The sequence below is a fragment of the Natrix helvetica genome, assembly GCF_964273705.1.
Source record: "Natrix helvetica genome assembly, chromosome: 3".
Taxonomy (NCBI): Eukaryota; Metazoa; Chordata; class Lepidosauria; order Squamata; family Natricidae; genus Natrix; species Natrix helvetica.
In genome coordinates this window covers 34,813,901-34,836,008 of record NC_138549.1, presented here as the reverse complement: position 1 = coordinate 34,836,008, position 22,108 = coordinate 34,813,901, and the positions used below count along the sequence as shown (strand labels likewise).

At 37.8% G+C, this 22,108-nt stretch overlaps 1 protein-coding gene across 1 annotated transcript in view; it reads left to right on the top strand.

Annotated features, from left to right (window-relative positions):
* The first annotated feature begins 505 nt into the window (after window positions 1-505).
* Window positions 506-22,108, top strand: part of SLC9A2 (solute carrier family 9 member A2) — a 44,381-nt gene continuing 22,778 nt past the window's right edge. Inside the window, exons 1-3 of the mRNA XM_081948436.1 lie at window positions 506-940; window positions 12,989-13,452; window positions 19,443-19,693. Coding sequence (XP_081804562.1) covers window positions 649-940; window positions 12,989-13,452; window positions 19,443-19,693 — 1,007 coding nt within the window. The 5' untranslated portion in view covers window positions 506-648. The remainder of the gene's footprint in view (window positions 941-12,988; window positions 13,453-19,442; window positions 19,694-22,108) is intronic.

Below are 22,108 nucleotides of genomic sequence, written 5' to 3'. Positions count from 1 at the left end.
ACCCGGCTGTCCTCGACTGAGAGGGTTGTTGACAGCTGACAGGAAAGTTTCCCTAAAGTTCAGAAAATCTCCCGCCAGCGCCGGTCTCCGCGCTGCCGAGGGGACGAGTCGAACGCTCCGTTCCTCCGCGCAGGCCCTCGGGCGACGCGCATTGGGGAGAACCGTCCTCTGAGGGGCTGCAAAGCGTCTCTTCATGTGGGTGACCTTCAAAGCCCCCCCCCCTCAGCGTCCCAGCTGAAGGAAGACGCGGGGTGTTTCCCGCGTGGAAAACTCTCTTTGGGGCCGCTCATTGCCACAGCCCAGCCCAGCCCAGCCCGGCATTGCCTTCCTTCCCCTCGCCTGCAGGTGCGTAAATGAGGAAAGAAGCTGGGGAGGTAGCGTTGTACGAAAAGAAGGGCGGGGGAGCGAAAGGCGAGCCTCTCAGGGGAGCCCCACCGGCCGGGCAGGAGGAGATGTAACCCGGCGTGGAAGGTGGAGTAGAGGGCGTTCTTGGCCGGCCCGCCTCCCCCCTCCCCCCCGCGTGACTTCTGCCTTCCCTGCAGGCGATGAGGGCAGGACCACCATCATGCTGGTAGTGAACCGGTTTAGCGCCGGCGTTGCTTCTTCCCCTTCCAGTTGAACGAGGAGTGCCGGCCACGCAGCCGCTCAATGGGGGCTGCTCGGGGCTGCCCGGGGAGTCCTGGGATCGGCCCCTCGCTGCTCCTGATGGCCGCCTTTGTGTCGTCTGTGATAGCAGCCGCCGCCGCTTCGGAAAAAGAGCTGAGCGACCCGGCTGTCTTGCCAGCCATCCATCCCAGTCCCAGAGCAAGCACCTTGCAGGGGCCGGCTGAGACCCCTTTCGAGGAGACCAGGCTTCACGTCTTTACCTTGGATTACCCACACGTGCAAATCCCCTTCGAGATCACCCTCTGGATCCTCCTGGCTTCCTTAGCCAAGATCGGTAAGTGAAAGAAAACACAGAGGGTTTATAAGCCCCCCCCCCCCCCACCTTCAGGTCACGGACGGCATCGGCGCGGTGAATGCAGAGCAGGTGGTTTTTTTGGGGGGGGCGGGGGGGAAGAAGGGGTGCGGTGCAGACAGTTGATGCCTTTCAGGGATCCATTCTAGGAATAGGTCGTCCAGCATCCTGACTGAGTTTTAAAATCTGTTTCTGGAGCCTAAGTGGTTAATTGGCGTCCTGTCCAACAGATTTGGCTAGAGCTTTGAGAGGTCATATATCACCGAAAAAGTAGAAGAGGACAAATCCAGGTGCTCCTTTTGCATGGCAAACATTTCTCCAGGCAGGTAGTTTTGCATAAGCGATCCCTGGGATTCCTCTTATCTCAGAGAAAGCAACAAAGCAGAATGCTAATGATTAGATAAGGATCCCCTTGGAGGATTCCTTCCCAATTTCTTTGGTGGAAAATCAGCTGGCATTTGCAGAAAAAATTTACCCCACCCTTCATTCTTTGGGGTATTTAGCTTATATCCAGTACTCCAGAAATAAATAGAATAACTATAAAAACCGAGGAAGGAAATTCTTCTTGTCTAAACATGTAAATGCTGTAATATCTCAAATACTTCGTCGAGTACACAGGTAGTCCTCAACTTATGACCACAACTGAGCCCAACATTTCTGTTGTTAAGTGAGATGCTTGTTAAATGAGCTTTTCCTCATTTTATGGCCATTCTTGCCTCAGTTGTTAAGTGAAATACTGCGATTTGATGAGTTGGTAACCTGGTTGTTAAATGAATCTGGCTTCTCCATTGACGTTGCTTGTCAGAAGGTTGCAAAAGGTGATTACATGACCTTGGGACACAGCAACAGTCATAAATATGGCAGTTGCCAAGCATCTGAATTTTGATCACATAGGGATGCTGCAGTTGCAGTAGTCATAAGTATATAAAAAAGTGATAATTATGAACCAGTTGTCAAGCTCTGAATTTTAATCACATGATGATGAGAATACTGCAAAGGTTATAACTGTGAAAAATGGTCATAAGTCATTTTTAAAGTGTTATTGTAACTTTGAACAGTCACTAAATGAACTGTTGTAAGTCAAGGGCTACCTGTGTGCAGTAAAACCCCTCTAGGTACCGTAGTTCTTTGTTTGTTTGTGTGTGTGTGTGTGGTCCCATTGTTTCATATTTGTCCAAAAATTCTAATGTTGATGTATTAAGATCAACTCCATTTCATATTTGTATAAATGCAGCTTAATCATAATGGGTTCCCTAGAAAATATCACAACAGATACTATTAATCAGCTAACCTTTGCTTAGGTCAGGAAAGCTCATCAAGTTAGACCTGTTCAGGACTTAGATGAGAAATGCTGGTGGCTGAACACTATGTTAAGAAATTGAGAAGACAATGTATCTTGAAATTATACAATGGCAAACAACTCCAATATTGTTGCCAAGAAAGAGACATAGACAGAATTCACCTCAAAAACGTGTCCATTCCATTATTCCATTGAAATGTCCAGGGCATTCAAACAAGAACATCCAGTTATATCCATTTTAAAATACTCTTGGTTAGCCTAGAATTACGGATTTGGAGATCCTTCATCTTCTGTTTTGGTATATATGTGTGATCCTGAGAGTCCATTCAAGAAGCATCTCATCCCACAAGAAGGTTTTAATTTATTCAGATCTGCTTGGGATTCATGTCTTAAGCTCATCAAAGAAGAAGTGACTAGTGATTAAAGCTCATCCATGAAAGCCGCCTTTCATCTCATCCTGCCTATTCTTTAGAAAGTCTCATTAGTAATCAAGATGTACAAACTTAGTAAGCTGCATGTTAAAAAAAGTGTTATTTTAAGAGTTCATGATAAAAAGATTCAACTTCTTTGCTCTTGTTCTCTCTCTCCTCTTTCCTTTTCTCTCCCCACTTATACAATGTATGTATTATTATATTTTATATATTTTTTATTTTTTCTGTATTCAATTTATTTTAAATTTTGTATTCTGCTGTGAAAATATATGACAGAAAATATTTTAAATAACAAATTAGTATATAATGTCACCTCAGTCTTGGAACTCTTTCCCTAGAGAAAAGCATATATACTACTGTATTTTTCAGAATATAAGACACACCATTTTCCCTCAAAAAAGAGACTGAAAATCTGTTTGCATCTTATACACGGAATACAGCATTTCTTGCCTCCCAAAACCCCACTCCTTCACCAAAATGGCTGTGCATAGCCTTTAGGAGGTTTTCAGAGTGCTCCTGGGTGCTGGAGAGGGCAGAAATGAGCAAACAATGGGCCATTGTTTGCTCAATTCTGCTCCTCCCCAGCCCCCAGGAGCACTCTATAAGCCTTAAAGGCTATGCATGCCTCTTTTTTGACAAAACACGGGCCCATTTTTACGAAAAATGGGCAGTTTTTTGTTCATTTTGGGCCCCCACTCCCCAGGAGCACTCTACAATCCTCCTAAAGGCTATTCATGCCCTTTAAAAAAAACAGGCCTGTTTTTGGGAGGTCTGCAGAGTGCAAAAACCTTTTTTATTAAATTTGCCTCTTCAAAACCTTGGTGCGTCTTATACTCCGGTGCGTCTTATACTCCAAAAATATGGTATATAGGATGTTTTTTATAAGTTTTGTACCGAAAAGGGACATATTAAAATCTGAAATAAATAAAATTTTAAAAAGTGTAAATTCAATTATCTGCTTGTAGAGGATTAAAGGTATTGTTATAGGGTATTGTTGTAGTATTTGGTTTATCGCTTACAGCAAAGTCCATGCATGCATTAAACAAGGGTGATATCTATTCTTCTCTTCTTTAATGCATGCATGAGAATATTGAATTAAAATAAAATTTAGGTTAAAAATCTACTTATTTGAACAATCCTACAATGTAAAATTCTGTATGTCTGATATCATTAAAGCTGGCATTCAGAAAATTGCTTGTATCAGCCGTAGCCCACATTTCTCCTCAGTCCATTTGGAACTAATTTAAGAAGCCATAGCACCTAACCAACTTGCCTGGGCCTGGAATTTTAGCACAGTTAAGCCTGGTTCGTATTTGTAGAATCCAAGATTATAGGCGAGTCTGGAAAGTTTTTTTTTAAACAAAAACTTCTTTATAGTAGTTTTATAATAATTGTTAAGGATATTGATGTAGGAGAAGTACAGGCATTGACAAGGAACAGAATCAAGAAAGGAATCAGCCTCACAAATGGTCCAACCTCTCTTGAATTCTGTTAACTCTTATTCATTGCCATTTTTAGTGTTGACCACTAACTAGATTCTTATTAATAGACATGAGCAATAAATCATCTTACTTGTTATAAGTGTAGTCCTGATTCTTTATGCATAACACTAACTGGATGTCATAATATCAACAAAATATTATGTATACTTCTAGATATAGTAAGTTTTCAAAGTATTTTATGTAAAACATGCTACCAGATATTCATTATACAAACAAAGTAGTTTTTCTTCAAATGAAATCCCAATATTAGTATGCATTGAGCGCAGTGGTTAAAATGCAGTACTGCAGGCTACTTCTGTTGACTGCCGGCTGCCTACAATTTGGCAAATTGAATCTCATTGTCTCAAGGTTGATTCAGCCTTCCATCCTTCTAAGGTGGGAAAAATGAGGACCCAGATTGTTATTGGCAGTAGGATGACTCTGTAAACTGCTTAGAGAGGGCAGTAAAAGCACTGTGAAGCAGTATATAAGTCTAAATGCTATTGCCATTGCTATGTACAAAAATGGTTAAGTATTACTCTTCGTTCATTCACAGCTGATGAAAGGAAATACGTATGGTGCTGGTTAATGACTGCAATAAAGTCTTCAAATTTCATAAATCTTGGTACTTTTAGGTTTGTTTTTTTAAAAATCTGAATCATCTAACAAGTCCTAAATTCAGAAGCCCTGCAAGGTAGTCCATGGAAGAAGCACAACTAGGTGTACTAGCTCTATATTTATTGTAAAGTTACTATAACAAAATCACGCAAGACTGAAAGGATATTTCCCCTTCTTTCCTTTTATTTGCTGGAAAGGATCCCTTTTGAAACATTTTCCACGCATTCTCTCCTTCTGAGGGCTTAGATCAGAGGTGGTATTCAGCAGGTTCTGACCAGTTCTGGAGAACTGGTAACGGAAATTTTAAGCAGTTCAGAGAACCGGTAAATACTACTTCTGGCTGGCCTTGCCCCCATCTATTCCCTGCCCCCTGAGTCCCAGCCAATCGGGAGGAAATGGGGATTTTGCAGTAACCTTTCCCTGGAGTGGGGAGGGAATGGAGATTTTACAGTATCCTTCCCCTGCCACGTCCACCAAGCCATGTCACACCCAACAAGCCATGTCATGCCTACCAAGCCATGCCCACATAACCAGTAGTTAAAAATTGGAATCCCACCACTGGCTTAGATATCTTTTACACACTGAGAGCCTGGGACTCTCTAGTCTGTCACCCAAGGTTGTTCATGCATACTGTTACAGGCATTAACCTTCACTTGTTTTAATGTCCTTACCTTTATGACATCATTCACAGGAAGTTCAAGAAAATTCTGAAAGTGACCAGATTATGCACATGTGATGCCTCATCTCCATTTAATTTTATGCAGAGACTTGTCACTGACTTACAGTACATTCTGATTTCCAAGAATATAATTCTTTCAGAACTGTATTCTATCTATCCTAATTGCTCAGCTTTATTCTGTTTAAAATACAGTAGTTAGGCTCAGATAAGAAGCCATATATCTTTGCCCTAAATGTAGCAAAGTTTTGCTTTATGGTTTGTAAATTATGAAAAGACTTGACAAATTAAGTACTTGTGTCCTTCAGCATATATGATGACCTTTGTTACTTTGATTAAAGTAAACTGCAGGTACTTTACTATTTTTCTGTTGCACTACATTTTTACAATGATCTAGGAGTGCACTAAAGTTGATATGATGTATCTATAGTTCATCAAAATAAAAATAAATAGATAGGTAGGTTTCTAATCGCATCAAAAATACCACTAGAGTGTAACAAAGTTCAGGTTTGAAAAAGTTTGACACTTTATCATACTCTTTTTTCTTTTATTAGTTTTGATTGCTCTTGATTATCCTGACTGTTAATTATCAGGAAGTAAATGCAGTAAACACATTTAAAAAGTTAATTGTAGATGAACAAACAATAGCATAAAAAATAGTCTACTTTTACTACAAGGGACAGGTATAATATGATTTCTATTCCTAACACTTAGGAAAGATGTAAAATTTGACATTTAAAAAAAATTCTCATAAATGAAAAAAAGATGAGTGAATCATTTTAGTATATATTTCAGTAGACTGAAAAGTTGACGGTATGAATTACAACTTAGCTATGAACTGTAATAAAAAACTGCAGTTCCTGGTTCTCTCACATTTAATTTGTAAATGGCTTAAGTGTGGAAAATGTAGAGTAATGGGAGAAACATGGATGTTCTCTGTGTGAAAATTGACTCTATGCCTGTGGCAAACCATGTCAAAATAAAAAAGTATACAACTCAGCAAATAATAAAAAACAATCAGTTGCAATGGACTTCTAAACATACCGTATTTTTTTTGCACTATAAGACTCACTCCCCCCCCCAAAAAAGTGGTGATGTCTGTGCATCTTATAGAACAAATATTGTGGGGGGAGGGGCCGCTGCCAGGGAATGCTGGAGTGTTCGCTGCTGAGCAGCTGATTGGCGGTTGGATCGACCTCCTGGAATACCACCAATCAGTTGTTCTAAGTGGCGGGGATCGCCACCACCACTGATTGCTGACGTTTGCTGCTGCCACCACCAATTGCCACCAAACGCCACCTATCGGTAAAGGCCATCGGCAGTGGCGATCTCCAGTATTCTGGGAGGAATACCTACTTGATATTCCTGCTGGGCAGCAAAGGCTCCAGTCTTCCCTGGTGGTGGCAGCAGCTCAGCTCAGTTGACCGGTGGTGGGTGCAATGGAGGGGAGCCCTGATGAGCCACGTGGGGGGGCTGTGATAAGGTGCTGAAGCTGACCAGACTGTTTGATGTTCGCTGCAAGGACACCAGCCAGTTGAATACTGGATGGATGCTGGGAGGCAGAGGCAGATTTTTTTTTCTTGTTTTCCTCCTCTAAAGCGAATGTGGTTCTTCTAGTCTGTAGCGTCTTATAGTGTGAAAAATACGGTATTTACTGGGACATAAATCAATTTCCTCTCCCAAGTCAGTAGTCTTATAAATGCAAAATGTACTTTCTACAAATAGTATTTTTGTTATAAATGAGTCCCCAAAAATGTTTATCAGAGTTTAAACTTCCTTTGTATATCATAGCTTAGCTCTGAAATGTATGAAAGAAATATTTAGCAGCCTTCTCTAATTTTAATGTCCTCTAAATGTGTTCTTCCCGAATTCTCGGGAAGAGCAATGTTGATTGAGAATTTCACAATCTGGACATCACCGACATAATGCCAGATTACAGAGCATTTGCATCTCATACGTTTTGCCTTGAGATGTTTCTGAAAAACAGCAAAACTTATGTAATTTAAAATTTAATCAAATCTGCTGCAGATCAATTTTCAAATTAATATACATTCAATATTGTAAAATTTAGTAGTGTAATCTAACACGTGCTTTATGTACATTTTTCAAGCAAGATACAGTTCTTTTAATTCTTAAAGGACTCTTGGTGGTAACTGCTTACCTCCCATATTTTTATAATATTTGATCTATTTTCATCTTGATTAAAGCTTGGTTAATGGCTATGCCATGTTTTGAGTATCAACTTTTATCGTTTTCCTTTACATTGTTTGTTTTGTTTGCGAACAATACTAAATAACATAATGGTTTACTCATTACTTTGTGATTTCTGAATTGAGATGTGGATTTTAGAGTTAATAACCTAGATTGGTTTTGTATGGCCATTTTAACAACATTCATTATGATTAGGTAATAATTAACCACAGATGGTCTGAGACAGCTTTAAGAAAAGGACAGCAGTGGCCATCTCTGATATATGCATATCAGGTACCCATAAAGAGATCGTGATAGAAAGCTCTTAGTGAGCACCTTTAATAACATTGGGGGTGGGGGGTGGAAATGGGGGGAGATCAATGGAAGTCTCTATGAGTATATAGGATAAAGACCATACTTCCCATATGCCATCAAGAAACTTCAAGAGTCATTCAGTAATGCATGAATAATTAAACCTTGATCATTAAAAGTCCCACTTTTAATCTTGCCTGCACAGTTATATAGGCAGGGAAGACGGTGAGAACTTCACTTGCTCAGGCAAATATAGGAAACCTTTTCAGGAGTTCTTCTTTCAATAACTTTGCACTTTGCATTCTGAATCACATCCAGTTCTTAGCTGGAGTGGAGCAGCCTCAGATTTGACTAATTGTGAGTTGACCTTGGAGAAGGCAATCAGAAGCTATTAGGACAGCAACAGGTGCTGAATCATGAATGAAGCCCATGGCAACAAGATAGTAATGGAAAAATAACTCAAACTTAGAGCATCCTTTAATGATTTGATCAATAGAGAGACAGGGAGCCATGAGATTTACAAATATGGTCAGTGCACTGTGCAGGCATATATAGGTAAAGGTAAAGGATCCCCTTGCACATATGTGCTAGTCGTTCCTGACTCTAGGGGATGGAGCTCATCTCCATTTCAAAGTCAAAGAACCAACACTGTCCAAAAACATTTCCATGGTCATGTGGCCAGCATGACTAAATGTGAAGGCGCATGGAACACTGTTACCTCCCCACCAAAGGTGGTCTCTATTTTTCTACTTGCATTTTTATATGCTTTTGAACTGCTAGGTTGGCAGAAGCTGGGACAAGTAACGGGAGCTCACTCTGTTACATAGCGCTGGGGATTCAAATCACTGAACTGCTGACCTTTCTGATCGACAAGCTGAACATCTTAGCCACTGAGCCACTGCATCCCTGCAGGCATACATACTAGGTTTTAAATTATTTGCTATGGATGTCGGGTTGAATTATCTGATTGATCAATGTAGAGAAGAATTTGCTGATAAGATGAGAGATGAATTGGTGATGAAAGGTGCCTCACATAATTTGGAAGAGTTAGTACAATATTGCTGGGTAATAGATTTATGCCTGGAAAAGTTGAGGTGTGGGGAACATGGCAAGTGGACTGGATTTTAAGCCTTTCCAAGCTTCCTGAAGGCCTTTCAAAATCCAGCACTGGCAACCTCTGAAACTGGAGGAGTTAAGAGATTTCTGTCCTCAGAAATCAACAAAGAAGGAGAAATTTGGGGTTATGTTTTACCACAGAGCTCTCAAATAGCTATATCTTACACAGCTAAAATTCATGCTGTTGACTCAGCTACAAAATGCTACATCTGGATCCACATAGCAAGCAAATGCCTGAACCATTCCAAGCTCATCCCAAGCGTCAGGAAATTTCAGATGCTTCCTTCCCAACTGTAGACAAGTTGTTATTCTTCATTTAGACTCATCTATAAGATACAATTTTCTGCAACAACTAATTTAATAGACAAGGCTACAATACAAGAGTTTGATTTTTGATTCAGAAGTTTTAAAAGTAAATATACAGTTGAAATTAGAGTGGGGTACCCCAGGGCTCTGTTTTAGTCCCAGTACTCTTCAACATATTCGCCAATGATTTGGATGACTGGATAGATGAGGAACTCATCAAATTTGCAGACAACACCAAGATAGCAGGAATAGCCAACACTCAGGGAGATAGGCTTAAAATACATAAGGATCTTGAGAGAGTTGAACATTGGGCACTATCTAACAAAATGAAATTCAATGGTAAGAAAAGTAAGGTTGTACATTTAGGCAAGAAAAACAAAATGCACAGGTACAGTATATGTGGAACCTTGTTCAGTAGTGGTGACTGTGAGAGGGATCTTGGAGTCCTAGTGGACAATCACTTAAATATGAGCCAGCAGTGTGCAGCAGCTGCCAAAAAAGCCAACACAGTTCTAGGCTGCATAAACAGAGGGAAAGAATCAAGGCTACGTGAAGTGTTAATACCACTTTATAATGCCTTGGTAAGGCCACACTTGGAATACTGCATTCAGTTTTGGTCGCCACAATGTAAAAAAGATGTGGAGACTCTAGAAAGAGTGCAGAGAAGAGCAACAAAGATCATTAGGGGACTTGAGGATAAAACATATAAAGAATGGTTGCTGGAACTGGATATGTGTTATGAAAAGAAGGACTAGGGGTTACATGATAGCAGTGCTCCAATATGTCAGGGGCTTCCACAAAAAGGAGGAGTCAAGCTATTCTCCAAAGCACCTGAGGGCAGGATAAGAAGCAATGGGTGGAAACTAATCAAGGAGAGAAGCAACTTAAACTAAGGAGAAATTTCCTGACAGAACAATTAATCAGTGGAACAACTTGCCTCCAGAAGTTGTAATGCTCCAACACTGGAAGTTTTTAAGAAGATGTTGGATAACCATTTGTCTGAAGTGGTGTAGGGTTTCCTGTGTAAGCAGAGGGTTGGACTAGCAGACCTCCAAGGTCCCTTCCAACTCTGTTATTCTATTCTATACTTTCCTTTGTGGTTAATGTATAAATAGATTAAAATATCTTTATTTTTATACATGATAACAGTGGCAAGATTCTTATGTATGCAGACTTACCAATACCTACAATGAAAAAACAGATGGGTGAGCTGATAGAATAGGTGGAAATGGTGAAATTGACAGCTTTGATTAAAGATGAGATTTGACTAATTTATAACTTTACCTGGAGAGCACTTTTGGACTTTTTGTGTAAGAATGTGAAAAAAAATAATGAAATTGTGATTTTGGAATATATTTATTATTCGTATTTATTCGTATTTATAGACCGCCCCTTCTCCCGAAAGGGACTCGGGGCGGTGTACAGTCACTAAAATGCGTTATAAAATACATACATAAAACAGTTAAATAATTAAATATATGGGATTTTAGAAATAATATGGAATATTGGTAATTTTAGAGTAATAATTTGATGTATTTTTAATCTATATCTGAATCAAAAAAGTGGGAAATTAGTCTTTTTCTATTGTCTTATTTTTTAATCCTTTATACTTGCACTTTTTCCTTGACTTTTCTCTATCTTTTAATACTTTTTTTGCTTATACACACACAAAAATTATGCAATTGCATTGTTTTAAGTTTAAGTTTAAGTTTAAGTTTATTTGATTTATAGACCGCCCCCTCTCCCCGAAGGAACTCGGGGCGGTGTACAGATATCTCATTAAAAACCGTATACAAAAATAAATACCCTTAAATTCCCATAAAATCGAATTAAACAATAGGCTGTACAAAGTGATAAAAATTAAAACAACCTAAAACCCACCCCTAAAAATTTAAAATACAGACTTGAGGGACTAAGCTGGGATTAGGCCAGGCCGGCTAAATTGAACAGGTGGGTTTTAAGCTTCTTACGGAAGGAGCAGAGATCGGTGGTTTTTCTGATATCAGGGGGGAGGTCATTCCAGAGGGTCGGGCCCATCACAGAGAAGGCCCTGCTCCTGGGCGTCGCCCGCTGGCACTGCCTAGTGGACGGCACCCGGAGGAGTCCCTCTCTGTGAGAGCGGATCGGCCGAAGGGATGTATGGGGCAGGATGCGATCCCGCAAATATCTAGGTCCTGTGCCATGGAGCGCTTTAAAGATGATAGTCAGCACCTTGAAACTAAATGTAAAATGTAAAATATACAATATTTATATATTTTAAAAAATTATTCACTCAAAGACTAGAAACATAAGTTTGCAAAGGGAAGACGCTAATTCATTCTTCTGATTTGAATACATTCATAGTCCAAATAGCCCATAGTACTTCCAGTAACCTAAAGTGGTGCCTGAAATACCTGTAGATCTTGTTCCATCTACTGATAGGACTGATATCTCGAATTGTGTGAGATGTAGGCTGTGATTTCTCTTTTCCTCCAGATCCCCTTATTCTACATATTTTTCTCAATCTGCCAGAGCAAAAGCAGGGAGTCCCAAAGTCTGTAGTGCAAAGTGAGACTCTTGTGTGCAAATGGGCGCATCCAATGAATAGAATGCTACCTGGTTCATACTTGCTGAAGGAAACTGACTCATTCAGAATGTTCCAAATGTGCTTTTGTTTTTTTTCTTGAAGACATTTCGTTTCTCATTCAAGAAGCTTCTTCAGTTCTGTGAGAACTGTCAGAATTGAAGAAGCTTCCTGAATGAGAAGTGAAACACCTTCAAGAAAACAAAATCCAATTGTCTTTTGAAAAAGCACCTTTGGGTCAGCATGACATAGAGTACTGAGAATCTTCATAGATACTCATTCAAGGGCCAATCATTGTAAGGGACTCCAAATGAATTCATGGGAATATCCATTAGGTTTTTTTGCAATAATATGCACACAGAAATGCCTTTGCCTTTCTCTGGAATGCTTTTTTGAACTTCCCAGGCTAGTCTGCAACCCTGGTATACAGAATTTTCTTTCCAAAGAATGAACCATTCCACTGAACTTTTGATCTAACGTTGGCATTTGCAAACTACTATATTTCTTGGCTAAAAATCTTAAAACACCACCCTTTTAAGGAACCTTTTGCAAAACTACAAGATCAATTAAAATCTGGATTAATCATTTTATCTAAGAAGGTTTAAAGCAGGGGTGTCCAAACTTGGGAATTTTAAGACTTGTGGACTTCAACTCCCAGAATTCCCCAGCCAGCTATGCTGGCTGGGGAATTCTGGGAGTTGAAGTCCACAAGTCTTAAAGTTCTCAGGTTTGGACACCCCTGGTTTAAAGCATTGGTATCAAATCATGAAAAATAAAGTTATCTCATGAGTTCCAAGATGGTTATTTCTAAAAATAATAATGGTAGAGTACAAATGAAATAATAAAATAAAATATGTGGGTTAGCTGATTTCTTTTTTCTTTTGAGAGTTTAATTGTACATCTATAAAAATGCAAGAAAGGGAATGGTTTAAATACAAGAATAAATAACATTAATATGTTAAGTATAATATCATAAGATTTTTTTGTCACAATATAATATTTCTTCTCTTTCTTTTTCTTCCTCCATTAATTTGAAGGTTTTCATCTCTACCACAAATTGCCCCAGATAGTTCCAGAAAGTTGTCTCCTTATTGTGATTGGACTGATTTTAGGTGGAATTATATTTGGGGCACAGGAAAAATCTCCACCAGTGATGAAGAATGATGTTTTTTTCTTATATCTTCTTCCTCCAATTGTCCTCGACGCTGGTTATTTTATGCCCACGCGCCTCTTCTTTGAGAACTTTGGCACCATTTTCTGGTATGCTGTGGTGGGCACACTCTGGAATTCTTTTGGCATTGGCATTTCCCTCTTTGCCATTTGCCAGATTGAGGCCTTTGGTCTGAGTGACATCACTCTACTTCAGAGCCTGCTTTTTGGAAGTTTGATTTCAGCCGTGGATCCTGTGGCTGTGTTGGCTGTCTTTGAAAATATTCATGTCAACGAGCAGCTGTACATCTTAGTCTTTGGGGAATCTCTCTTGAATGATGCTGTAACTGTGGTAAGTGACATAGCTACGAATGCACACAGGCAAAATGTTTGCACTTCTATATGCAATAAAATCAGGTAAAACTGGGTACCTTTTGTAAAATTGTGTTCTAGGAGGGTAAGGAACAAAGAGAAGAGAAGGGATTTTAAAACATAACATCCAGTAATCTAAATATTCCAAATATGCAGTGTTCTTGTTTGTAATAGCAAATGATTACAGTCTTTTCAATTACCACAACGTGTGAATATTTAATTGTTTATTTCACACAACTCTCTTGCATAAGCAGACATTTGTGGGGTAAGGTTAAAAAAAACCCTCATATTAAACATGGCTGGGTTCTATTTGAATAGCAATAGCACTTAGACTTCTGTACTACTTCACAGTGCTTTATAGTCCTTTCTAAGTGGTTTAGAGTCAGCATGTTGACCCCTACAATTGCCTCATGGTTTTCTTACCCTCCCTTTTTTCTCCCCTTCCCATCATGCCGTCAGCACAAGTTCCCGCATTCTCTAATTATCCAGTATCTTTTAACTGATGAATAACATTAGAATGACAATATATAAAGGTTGACTTGGATCCAGAGTGGTCTAGTTATTCCCCGATTTTAAGAATGGTATTGCACATCCAGCAATACACATAGATTTCAAAATGCATATTATCTGTGTTGGTCATCAGATATATAATGATTTGGTAACAAGAAAGAAATGCATTTTAATTTCATACAATATATGGCAGTATTAATCTCACAGGAAGTAAGATAGAAAAATGCGAAAATTGCATTAGTTACTGGATAAAATCTCTGAGGTGCTGAGAATGTGTAAATTGTTTTACAATAAAAGCTATAACCACCTTTGAAATAGTTCCTGGTATACATATGAATGGTAATTGTATTTTGTAAACAACACTATTATCTTGTAAAGATCTGAACCAATTTGTGGCTCTGAGTTTCACTCTTTTGCTTAAATCTACATGAAAAGACTACAATACCCCATTAATGAGTTCTGCTGATTCTGACATCTGTTCCTGCATTTGGAATTTGAGTTCTGTTTTGCAAAGGAATAGATAGTTGGTTAATTATTCTGTCCTTCTGGCAAAAAGATGTTGATCAGTTATTTGACAGATGAAAGATGTTACACATAACTCATTGAATGAACTGCTATTCATATTTTAAACATTCTGCTAAAATTTTAACTGATATAAACATACTTTTTGTCATCATATATTATAATTCATATAATTTGTAATTCTTCATGTTCCTAAATCACAAGAACACATATTTCACTTCAGTAATTGTCTTAGCTAATGAACTAAACAATATATATATTGCAGCTCATTAAAAGTGGTATTAATCTTTTTTTAAAAAGAAAAAAACAAATTCTTAAGTTTAGCAAGTGTTTGTGTTAAAATAGACAAATGATAACTGTACATTTAATACTTAATAAGAATAAACCTATGTTCCTATAATGTAGTAATAAATGTAAACTGCATGTTACATATATTTTAGTTATAGTGAAATCTTATTTATTTATTTTAATCTGTTAGCTGTCCAATTTCAATGGTCTCTATTCAATTCTAAACTAAAAAAAAACTTAGAAAACAAACATTCAGAGGAGGAATCATACTGAATCTAAACTTTCATTCAGAAAGAAGCTTGAATAATTTTATTATGGCTACATCACAAGTAATTCTGCTTGAATCACAAGCCCACAAGAACGTATTTTACTATTTTAAGCTCATCATAGAAGCAGTTCTATTAGTAATCAGATGGAGTATTAGTAATTTTTTCCATAGGAACATTGTATCTAAAACTTAGAAATAGAAACAGTGTATAGCAATGTGTTTGACAACTAACTAGGCAATTATTTGAATTAAGTTTTGAATTTTCTATTGTACTTTGAAAAAAAAAGAAAAAGGAAAATATCAATACAGGAGTGGCTAAAAGTTTATGACCATCCATATGACAATGAATGACCTCTATGAAAATAGTTATTTGTTGGCAATAGCCCTGTTCATCACAGATTTTATGCGAGGGCATCAGTTAGTTTTCAGGGTGCCATGGGATTCCTGTTCTTGCTAATGACATCATACTACATTTTTTTTCTTAAATTATGTATCCATATACTTAAATTCCTATCAATTTTTAAAATCTCCAATAACCTCCAACATGCATCTAACATTCAGTAAGGTGAAGAAATAAAAATTTTGGGGGCTGAACCACTTTAGGAAACTGGCAGATTTTTATAAAATTCTCTCTCACTTTACAAAAATAAAGTATTTTATTCACGTAGAGTTCTTTTAACAAAGTAGGTTTGTATTTGCCTTTCCCCTCCATTTGCATTTTAATGGAGCATGCAATGTGCGACTGCCATGTGAAATGGCACCGTCCAGGAAAAGCATTGCAGTTTCATTCTGCAGAATATAAACCAGGTTAATGTCTATATTTAATGGCTGATATTCGATAGGCACCAGGAATGCCTGGGGAGTAGAACAAGGAAGTGAGCAGGCTGTTTCAAATTGAGAGCACACTGCTCAGATTTCCATTTCTGCGTCTGAATTAGAGAAGTAAAATGCATTGGCACCTCCTTTCACTATTTCCAGCTTTTTTGTGTGGTCCAATACCTTGTTGCTTGTAATATGGTTACTGCTTTCTCACAGGATAATGAAATATGATTTCACCAAGCAGGGCTAATAGGATTTGCATACAGTGCCTCTTGCCAATACATCCAGCTTCCAGCAAGTAAGCAAACATGTTTTGCTTCTATTTTCTGCAATCCACACATAACTCAGGACACGATATGGTTAGTTTGATAGTCCACAAGCTGTTGTTCAACTACATGTTGTTTGATTAATAATAGAAAACACTGTCTGAAGTTCTAAAGTTGGAAAGAATAGGAAGTGTAAGTAGGAATGACGGTCCTTTTGCAGAGCCCTAAATCATGAGAAATAACTTCATTTGTGATTCCTGGCATATTAACTCTGAAACTGAAAATAAGTAGAATATGCTTATAATAAAGCAAGGTAACTGTGAATAGAGCAGTAATGCACTGTGGGACATGAAAGGGAATGCCAAGAAGTTGAGTCACTTGGCAACTGGACCTCATATTTGTTGGAAATAATTTGTTTTGAAGCAGCTTCTTCAGTCTGAGAAAGTTGGTAAGGGGGACCCAATATATGTCCTCCAGGATGGTTTCATTTCAAGAGTGGGTTCTGGCAGGCACGACTGCTGGTTCATTTGTGTGTGTGCTTTCCCCGTGCATGCTTGATGCACGCTACATGCACAATGCAATTAAAATTGTTCTGCGCATGTGCAGAACTGAAAAACAAGATGGCGGCACCGCTGGCGCTGCCCAGGAAACCGGTTTAGGGGTGTGGCAGGCCTGGGTCACTGCCGGTTCCAGCTACCCTGGCCGCCAAACAACTACCGGTTCAGCAGAACCAGTCCGAACCGATAGGAACCGACCACTGCTTCATTTCACCTAATCTGAATAGGCTCCTTAGATGAGTACACAGTCCTTAAGGGTCATTGTTCCTACATTCTTAGATGGGACGTTAAATTTGATATCCCTGATGAACCTGTCTTGATCTTCCTGGAGACTGATGCAAGAGCAGCATAAAAAAGGAGGACTCGTTGTGTCTGAGACCTCCACCTCTATTGGGGGAAGGCTTTTCCATTTTGGTATAAATGGATTCCTTCACTCCTTTCTCAAATTTCTCTTTTAGAGGAGTGAGGAAATCCGTGCCAAACCCAAACTCCTCTTTAAGACAATAGCCTGCCTGGTTCTCTTTGAGCTTAGTTATTTTCTTGTAGATGTTTCATTACCCAAACTGGGTAACATCATCTAGGAGAAGTTGCTGCTAAAAGCTCTGATGGACTAGATGGGTTAAAATAAACACAGTTTCAATAGTTAGAAGATATATGCTAAACATGGATGGCATTTGTGGGCCTTTGGTGGCACAGTGGATAGAATGCAGTACTGCAGGCTAATTCTGCCTACAGTCAGGAGTTTGAACCTGACCAGCTCCAGGTTGACTCAGCATTCTATATCTGAGGTCAATAAAGTGATGATCCAGATTGTTGGGGCAATATGTTGACATTGTAAACTGCTTGGAGATTGCTGTAAAGCACTATGGAGTAGTATATAAATCTGCTATTGCTATTTTGGACTGGGAGATCCACACTCAGTAATTGTCATGCTCATTGTGTGGATAAATTGCCCAATGCTCTTTGTTTTGTTGTAGTCTTATAAACTGTCATGCATTATATAATTTTAGAAAATTAAGTACAGTTGACCTAGTTCTGAAAGCTGATGAATTTAAATAGTATTGTGAAAGCATCTTGTCACTTTGACAAGCTATTCTTTCAAAATCCTTGCTAACCTTGGAAATGGAGAAATGACCCCTAGTAAATCACTAGGACTGTTCCTCTACAGCTAGGGTGTCACACTCGGATCATCACGGCGGCGTCACATGAAGTATCATGACTTTTTTCCCCTTTGCCAAACCGGGCATGGGTGTGGTCAGTGTGTGAGGCATCCGGCCTGCGAGCCGTGAGTTTGACAAGCTTATTCTACAGTGTAGAAAGGGATGCTTGCTTGACTAAAGGAGCAATGAGAAAATGAAATGAGACAAATAAAGCAATTTTGGTAGAAGAACCTGAATGGATTTGATCAGATATGAACGAGATAGAACATGCTTTAAAGCCTACTGCACGGGAGAGATGACAGCAAACACTTAATCTTTACCACCAAGGTGACCAGCCTTTTTAAGAACTATTGGATTCTGGTCCATGAGAAGATAAAGTCTTTTTTGCTAGTCCAGGGTGGTTACCTAATATATTGCAGATAAAAACAGTCATATCCCTGTCATCTGGCGGCTATGGATGTAACTTTTGCTCCTGGTTGAATAGTTTTAATGAATGCATTCAGTCTATAGATATGGACAGATGTTTGTCTTTGCCCTTTGTGCATTATGAATACTAAACTATGTAGAGCTTTGGGTTTTGTTTTAAAAAAGTGTTGGAACATATGGAGGCATCAATGTAACACTTCTGCTAATACAGCTGAATCCTTTTCTCCGGATTATGTGGCAGATGCTGAATCACCTTTTGGGTACTGATCCAAAGTACTTCAGTCTTATAAATACCCTAAAGGATGAAATCACCTGCTGTCTTTATTTCTGACACATCATTTCCCCCCTGACATACTTTTTTTTCTTTTTCTTATCTCTTCCCCATCCCATCCCCCCAAATTCACATGCAAGGCTGCCAGGTAAGAGACTGCTATTTTTTCTTCAGAGGATTGACTAGATTATAAAGTGTCAGGGTTTCTACGGATGCCCTAATTAAATCATGAGCCTTGAGGCAAGCTTCAAAAGAAATCCAGTTATTTATTAGGAGCAACATGTGGGCACATACCCAAGTGAAGGCAACTCTGACCCTATGTAATTTAAGGTCCAATAATGACCCTGTTTCTCCCCTCCCTCCAGTGTATGTCATAAATCACATTCACCAATGGAGCACTTTTGCAGACTGTAGAGATCACTCCCTTCCGGCTGCTGTGGGTAACCTGGGAGACAGCCTTAAGAAAGATATGCCTGGAATGTGCTTTTGTTTGTAGCTGCCATGTTGCTTTGTCAGTTTCCCATCCCCCTTGTCTATGGCAACTCGACAGCAGGCCAGGGATGGTATGCGAGTTGACATAAAGATTTTTTGAAATTCACTGTACAACATTAGATTAAGGCTCCCCACTGTTACATATAGGATTGAATAACTGAACATTTTTCCCTAAGAGGATTTTTTTAAAAAAAGATGTATGTTTTTTTTAAAAAAATGCAGCACAGCTGAAAGGTAATAAATATTGACTCTTTCATCATGTATTCCTATTTTTGTTTCATTTGTTCTACTTTCTGAGATTATTGAGTAGCAATAGAATGTAATTTCCAGTTGAAATAACTGTAACATTATTTAGAAAGGAATCTAAAAAGCTAAACTTTTCCCTTCATAGGTGCTGTACAACTTGTTCAAATCTTTCTGCCAGATGCGTACAATTGAGGTCATTGACATATTTGCTGGAATTGCTAATTTTTTTGTAGTTGGCATTGGTGGAGTTTTGATTGGAATCATTCTTGGATTTGTAGCAGCTTTTACTACTCGTTTCACCCATAAAATTCGAGTGATTGAGCCACTGTTTGTCTTCTTATACAGTTACCTATCGTACATAACAGCTGAAATGTTTCACCTTTCAGGGATTATGGCGTAAGTATATAAAAAAACCAAGCAAAAAACAAACCTTGGCTAAGAATATATTGCATGTATTATTAATAGTTACTTATGTTCTTCCTTTTTAAAACAACAACAATAACCAGGATTTAGTTTCCAAATTCAGACGTAATAACATTTAACAAGTCCAGTGTCCATTATATTAAAAATGCAAATGTTTAGTGCTTAATTATCTTCACATTAGTTATGATTTCTTGGGTGATAAGATGTTGCTTTAACTAGCAGTCTAAGTTAATATACTCACTCAGCCAGTTTAGGTTCTGAAATTATATTACTGTAATTGTTTTCCTGAGGCCACTAGTTCTGATTATTAAATTTTATTAGTGCAATCTTGGAATCTTTTCATATCCCTTTCAATCTTCCACACGTGAAAATATGTGGTGTCAATATCGATATGTTGATTTCCCCCCCTCAATTTTTGAAGGATCTTGTATGTTGATAAACAACAATGTTGCGGAGGATATTAAGTAAACGGAGCATGTTTTTCAAGATATAGGGTTGCTAAAAGTAAATAATATCTCTGCTTTTTACCTTTGAGAATTTGCAGTCTAATTTTAGAAGAGTAAATGATTTAAGAAAATGTTTCAATTCCATCATTATAATTAGAATTATCTACAGTACATTCAGGAACAATGCTATAAATAGTTATGATAGCTGGAATGAGAAAATGGGTAAAAGTTTAAGATATGCAAAAGTGATTTCTATTTTAAAGCATGTTTCTACTGCACACTTTATAAGATATCCTTAGTCAGATTAGTAAGCTTCAGCCTTCAATTCCTTTTTCATCTTTAAATTATTTTAAAATATTTGTTGAAAATTTATATATCTCAAACATTATAAAGTGTTGAATAAATAACAGATAAAAACAACGTATTATGATTATTTTATTTCCTCAAAGGGATTGATATATTCATACATTTGGCAAAATGAATGCTTCCCTCTCATATAATGTGAAAAATCTTGTATTTCTTGCCTTTTAGTGCCATGTTTCGATTTTTAAAAATCTACTTTTAATATAGGTAGTCTTCAACTTACAACAGTTCACTTAGTGACCAATCAAAGTTACAATGGCACTGAAAAAATTAAATTATGAACATTTTTCACACTTACGACCATTGCAGTAACCCCATGGTCATGTGATTTACATTTGGATGCTTGACAACTGACTCTCATTTATGACAGTTGCAGTGTCTGGGGTGATGTGATCACCTTTTGCAAACGTCTCACAGGCAAAGTCAATGGGGAAGCCAGATTTGCTTAACAACCCTGTTATCAATTTAACAATTGCATTGATTCACTTAAGAAATGTGGCAAGAAAAGACATAAAATGGGGAAGAAAATCACTTCAAAAATGTCTCACTTAGCAACATTAATTTTGGACTCAATTGTGGTTGTAAGCTGAGGACTATGCATTACTAAATACAGTGTTCTCACATAGCTAATTAATTATTTCCAATATTTTAATGTGGAAAATGTGAATGAACTAATAAGGCTTACATTTGAAAAATAGATTTCATTGCTTAAACTGTAAAAGTGGAAATTTATTTCATTGAGCATTTTATTAATTATAAAATACTATATTAATTTACCTGACTTAGAATCCCACCTATACTTTATTCCCATTAGCAACATTTGTGTGGTCTTCAATTTCCTTCTAATTCTGGTATTAATGTCAGCATTCATAAATATGATTCATCAACTAATCTTTAAAATGCTTCAAGTTTATTTACTGCGTTGTAAAGACTATCATAGGTACTATTATGAAACGTTAATATATGTGCATTATGAATGCCTCTTATGAAAAACCTATTGCTTTTTCAGTGCTCTTTTTGCTGAGGATAGTATGTCTTTTAATATAATATGTAGAAAATAGGTATCCACCAATTGTTGTCAAATCAGATTATTTTAACAATGATTTCTTAAACTGCAATGGCTCATTCATACATAGTGCTAAGCCACTATAGCTGGGTTTCCATTTCTAGCTAAGCTAGAATCAATTTACATTATGGCTACGCATTTAATGGATTGAGCTACTAAATTATTCAATTATTTTCTAGTCCAGTATTTAATAATGTTTATATATACTGTATATACATTCGTACTAAAAAGGAATGTAATAGAATATTGGATGTTAAGTTTCTTTTGTCATAAATGCAGTGATTTTGACCAAGTTACAATAAAGTATTTTCAGTAGATTTGTATAACTCCTATATATCACTCCAATATAGAAGGGGAGCCAGGAAACTTAACACTGAATTGTGAAAAAGCTAAAAGATACCGTAATATCTTATGAACTAGATTTTTCCATTAGACAGAAACTGCCATGCGTGTACAGGTTGATTTGCATTACTGATAGATCTGCCCAGTCTAGTTTAAATGGCTTTAGATAAA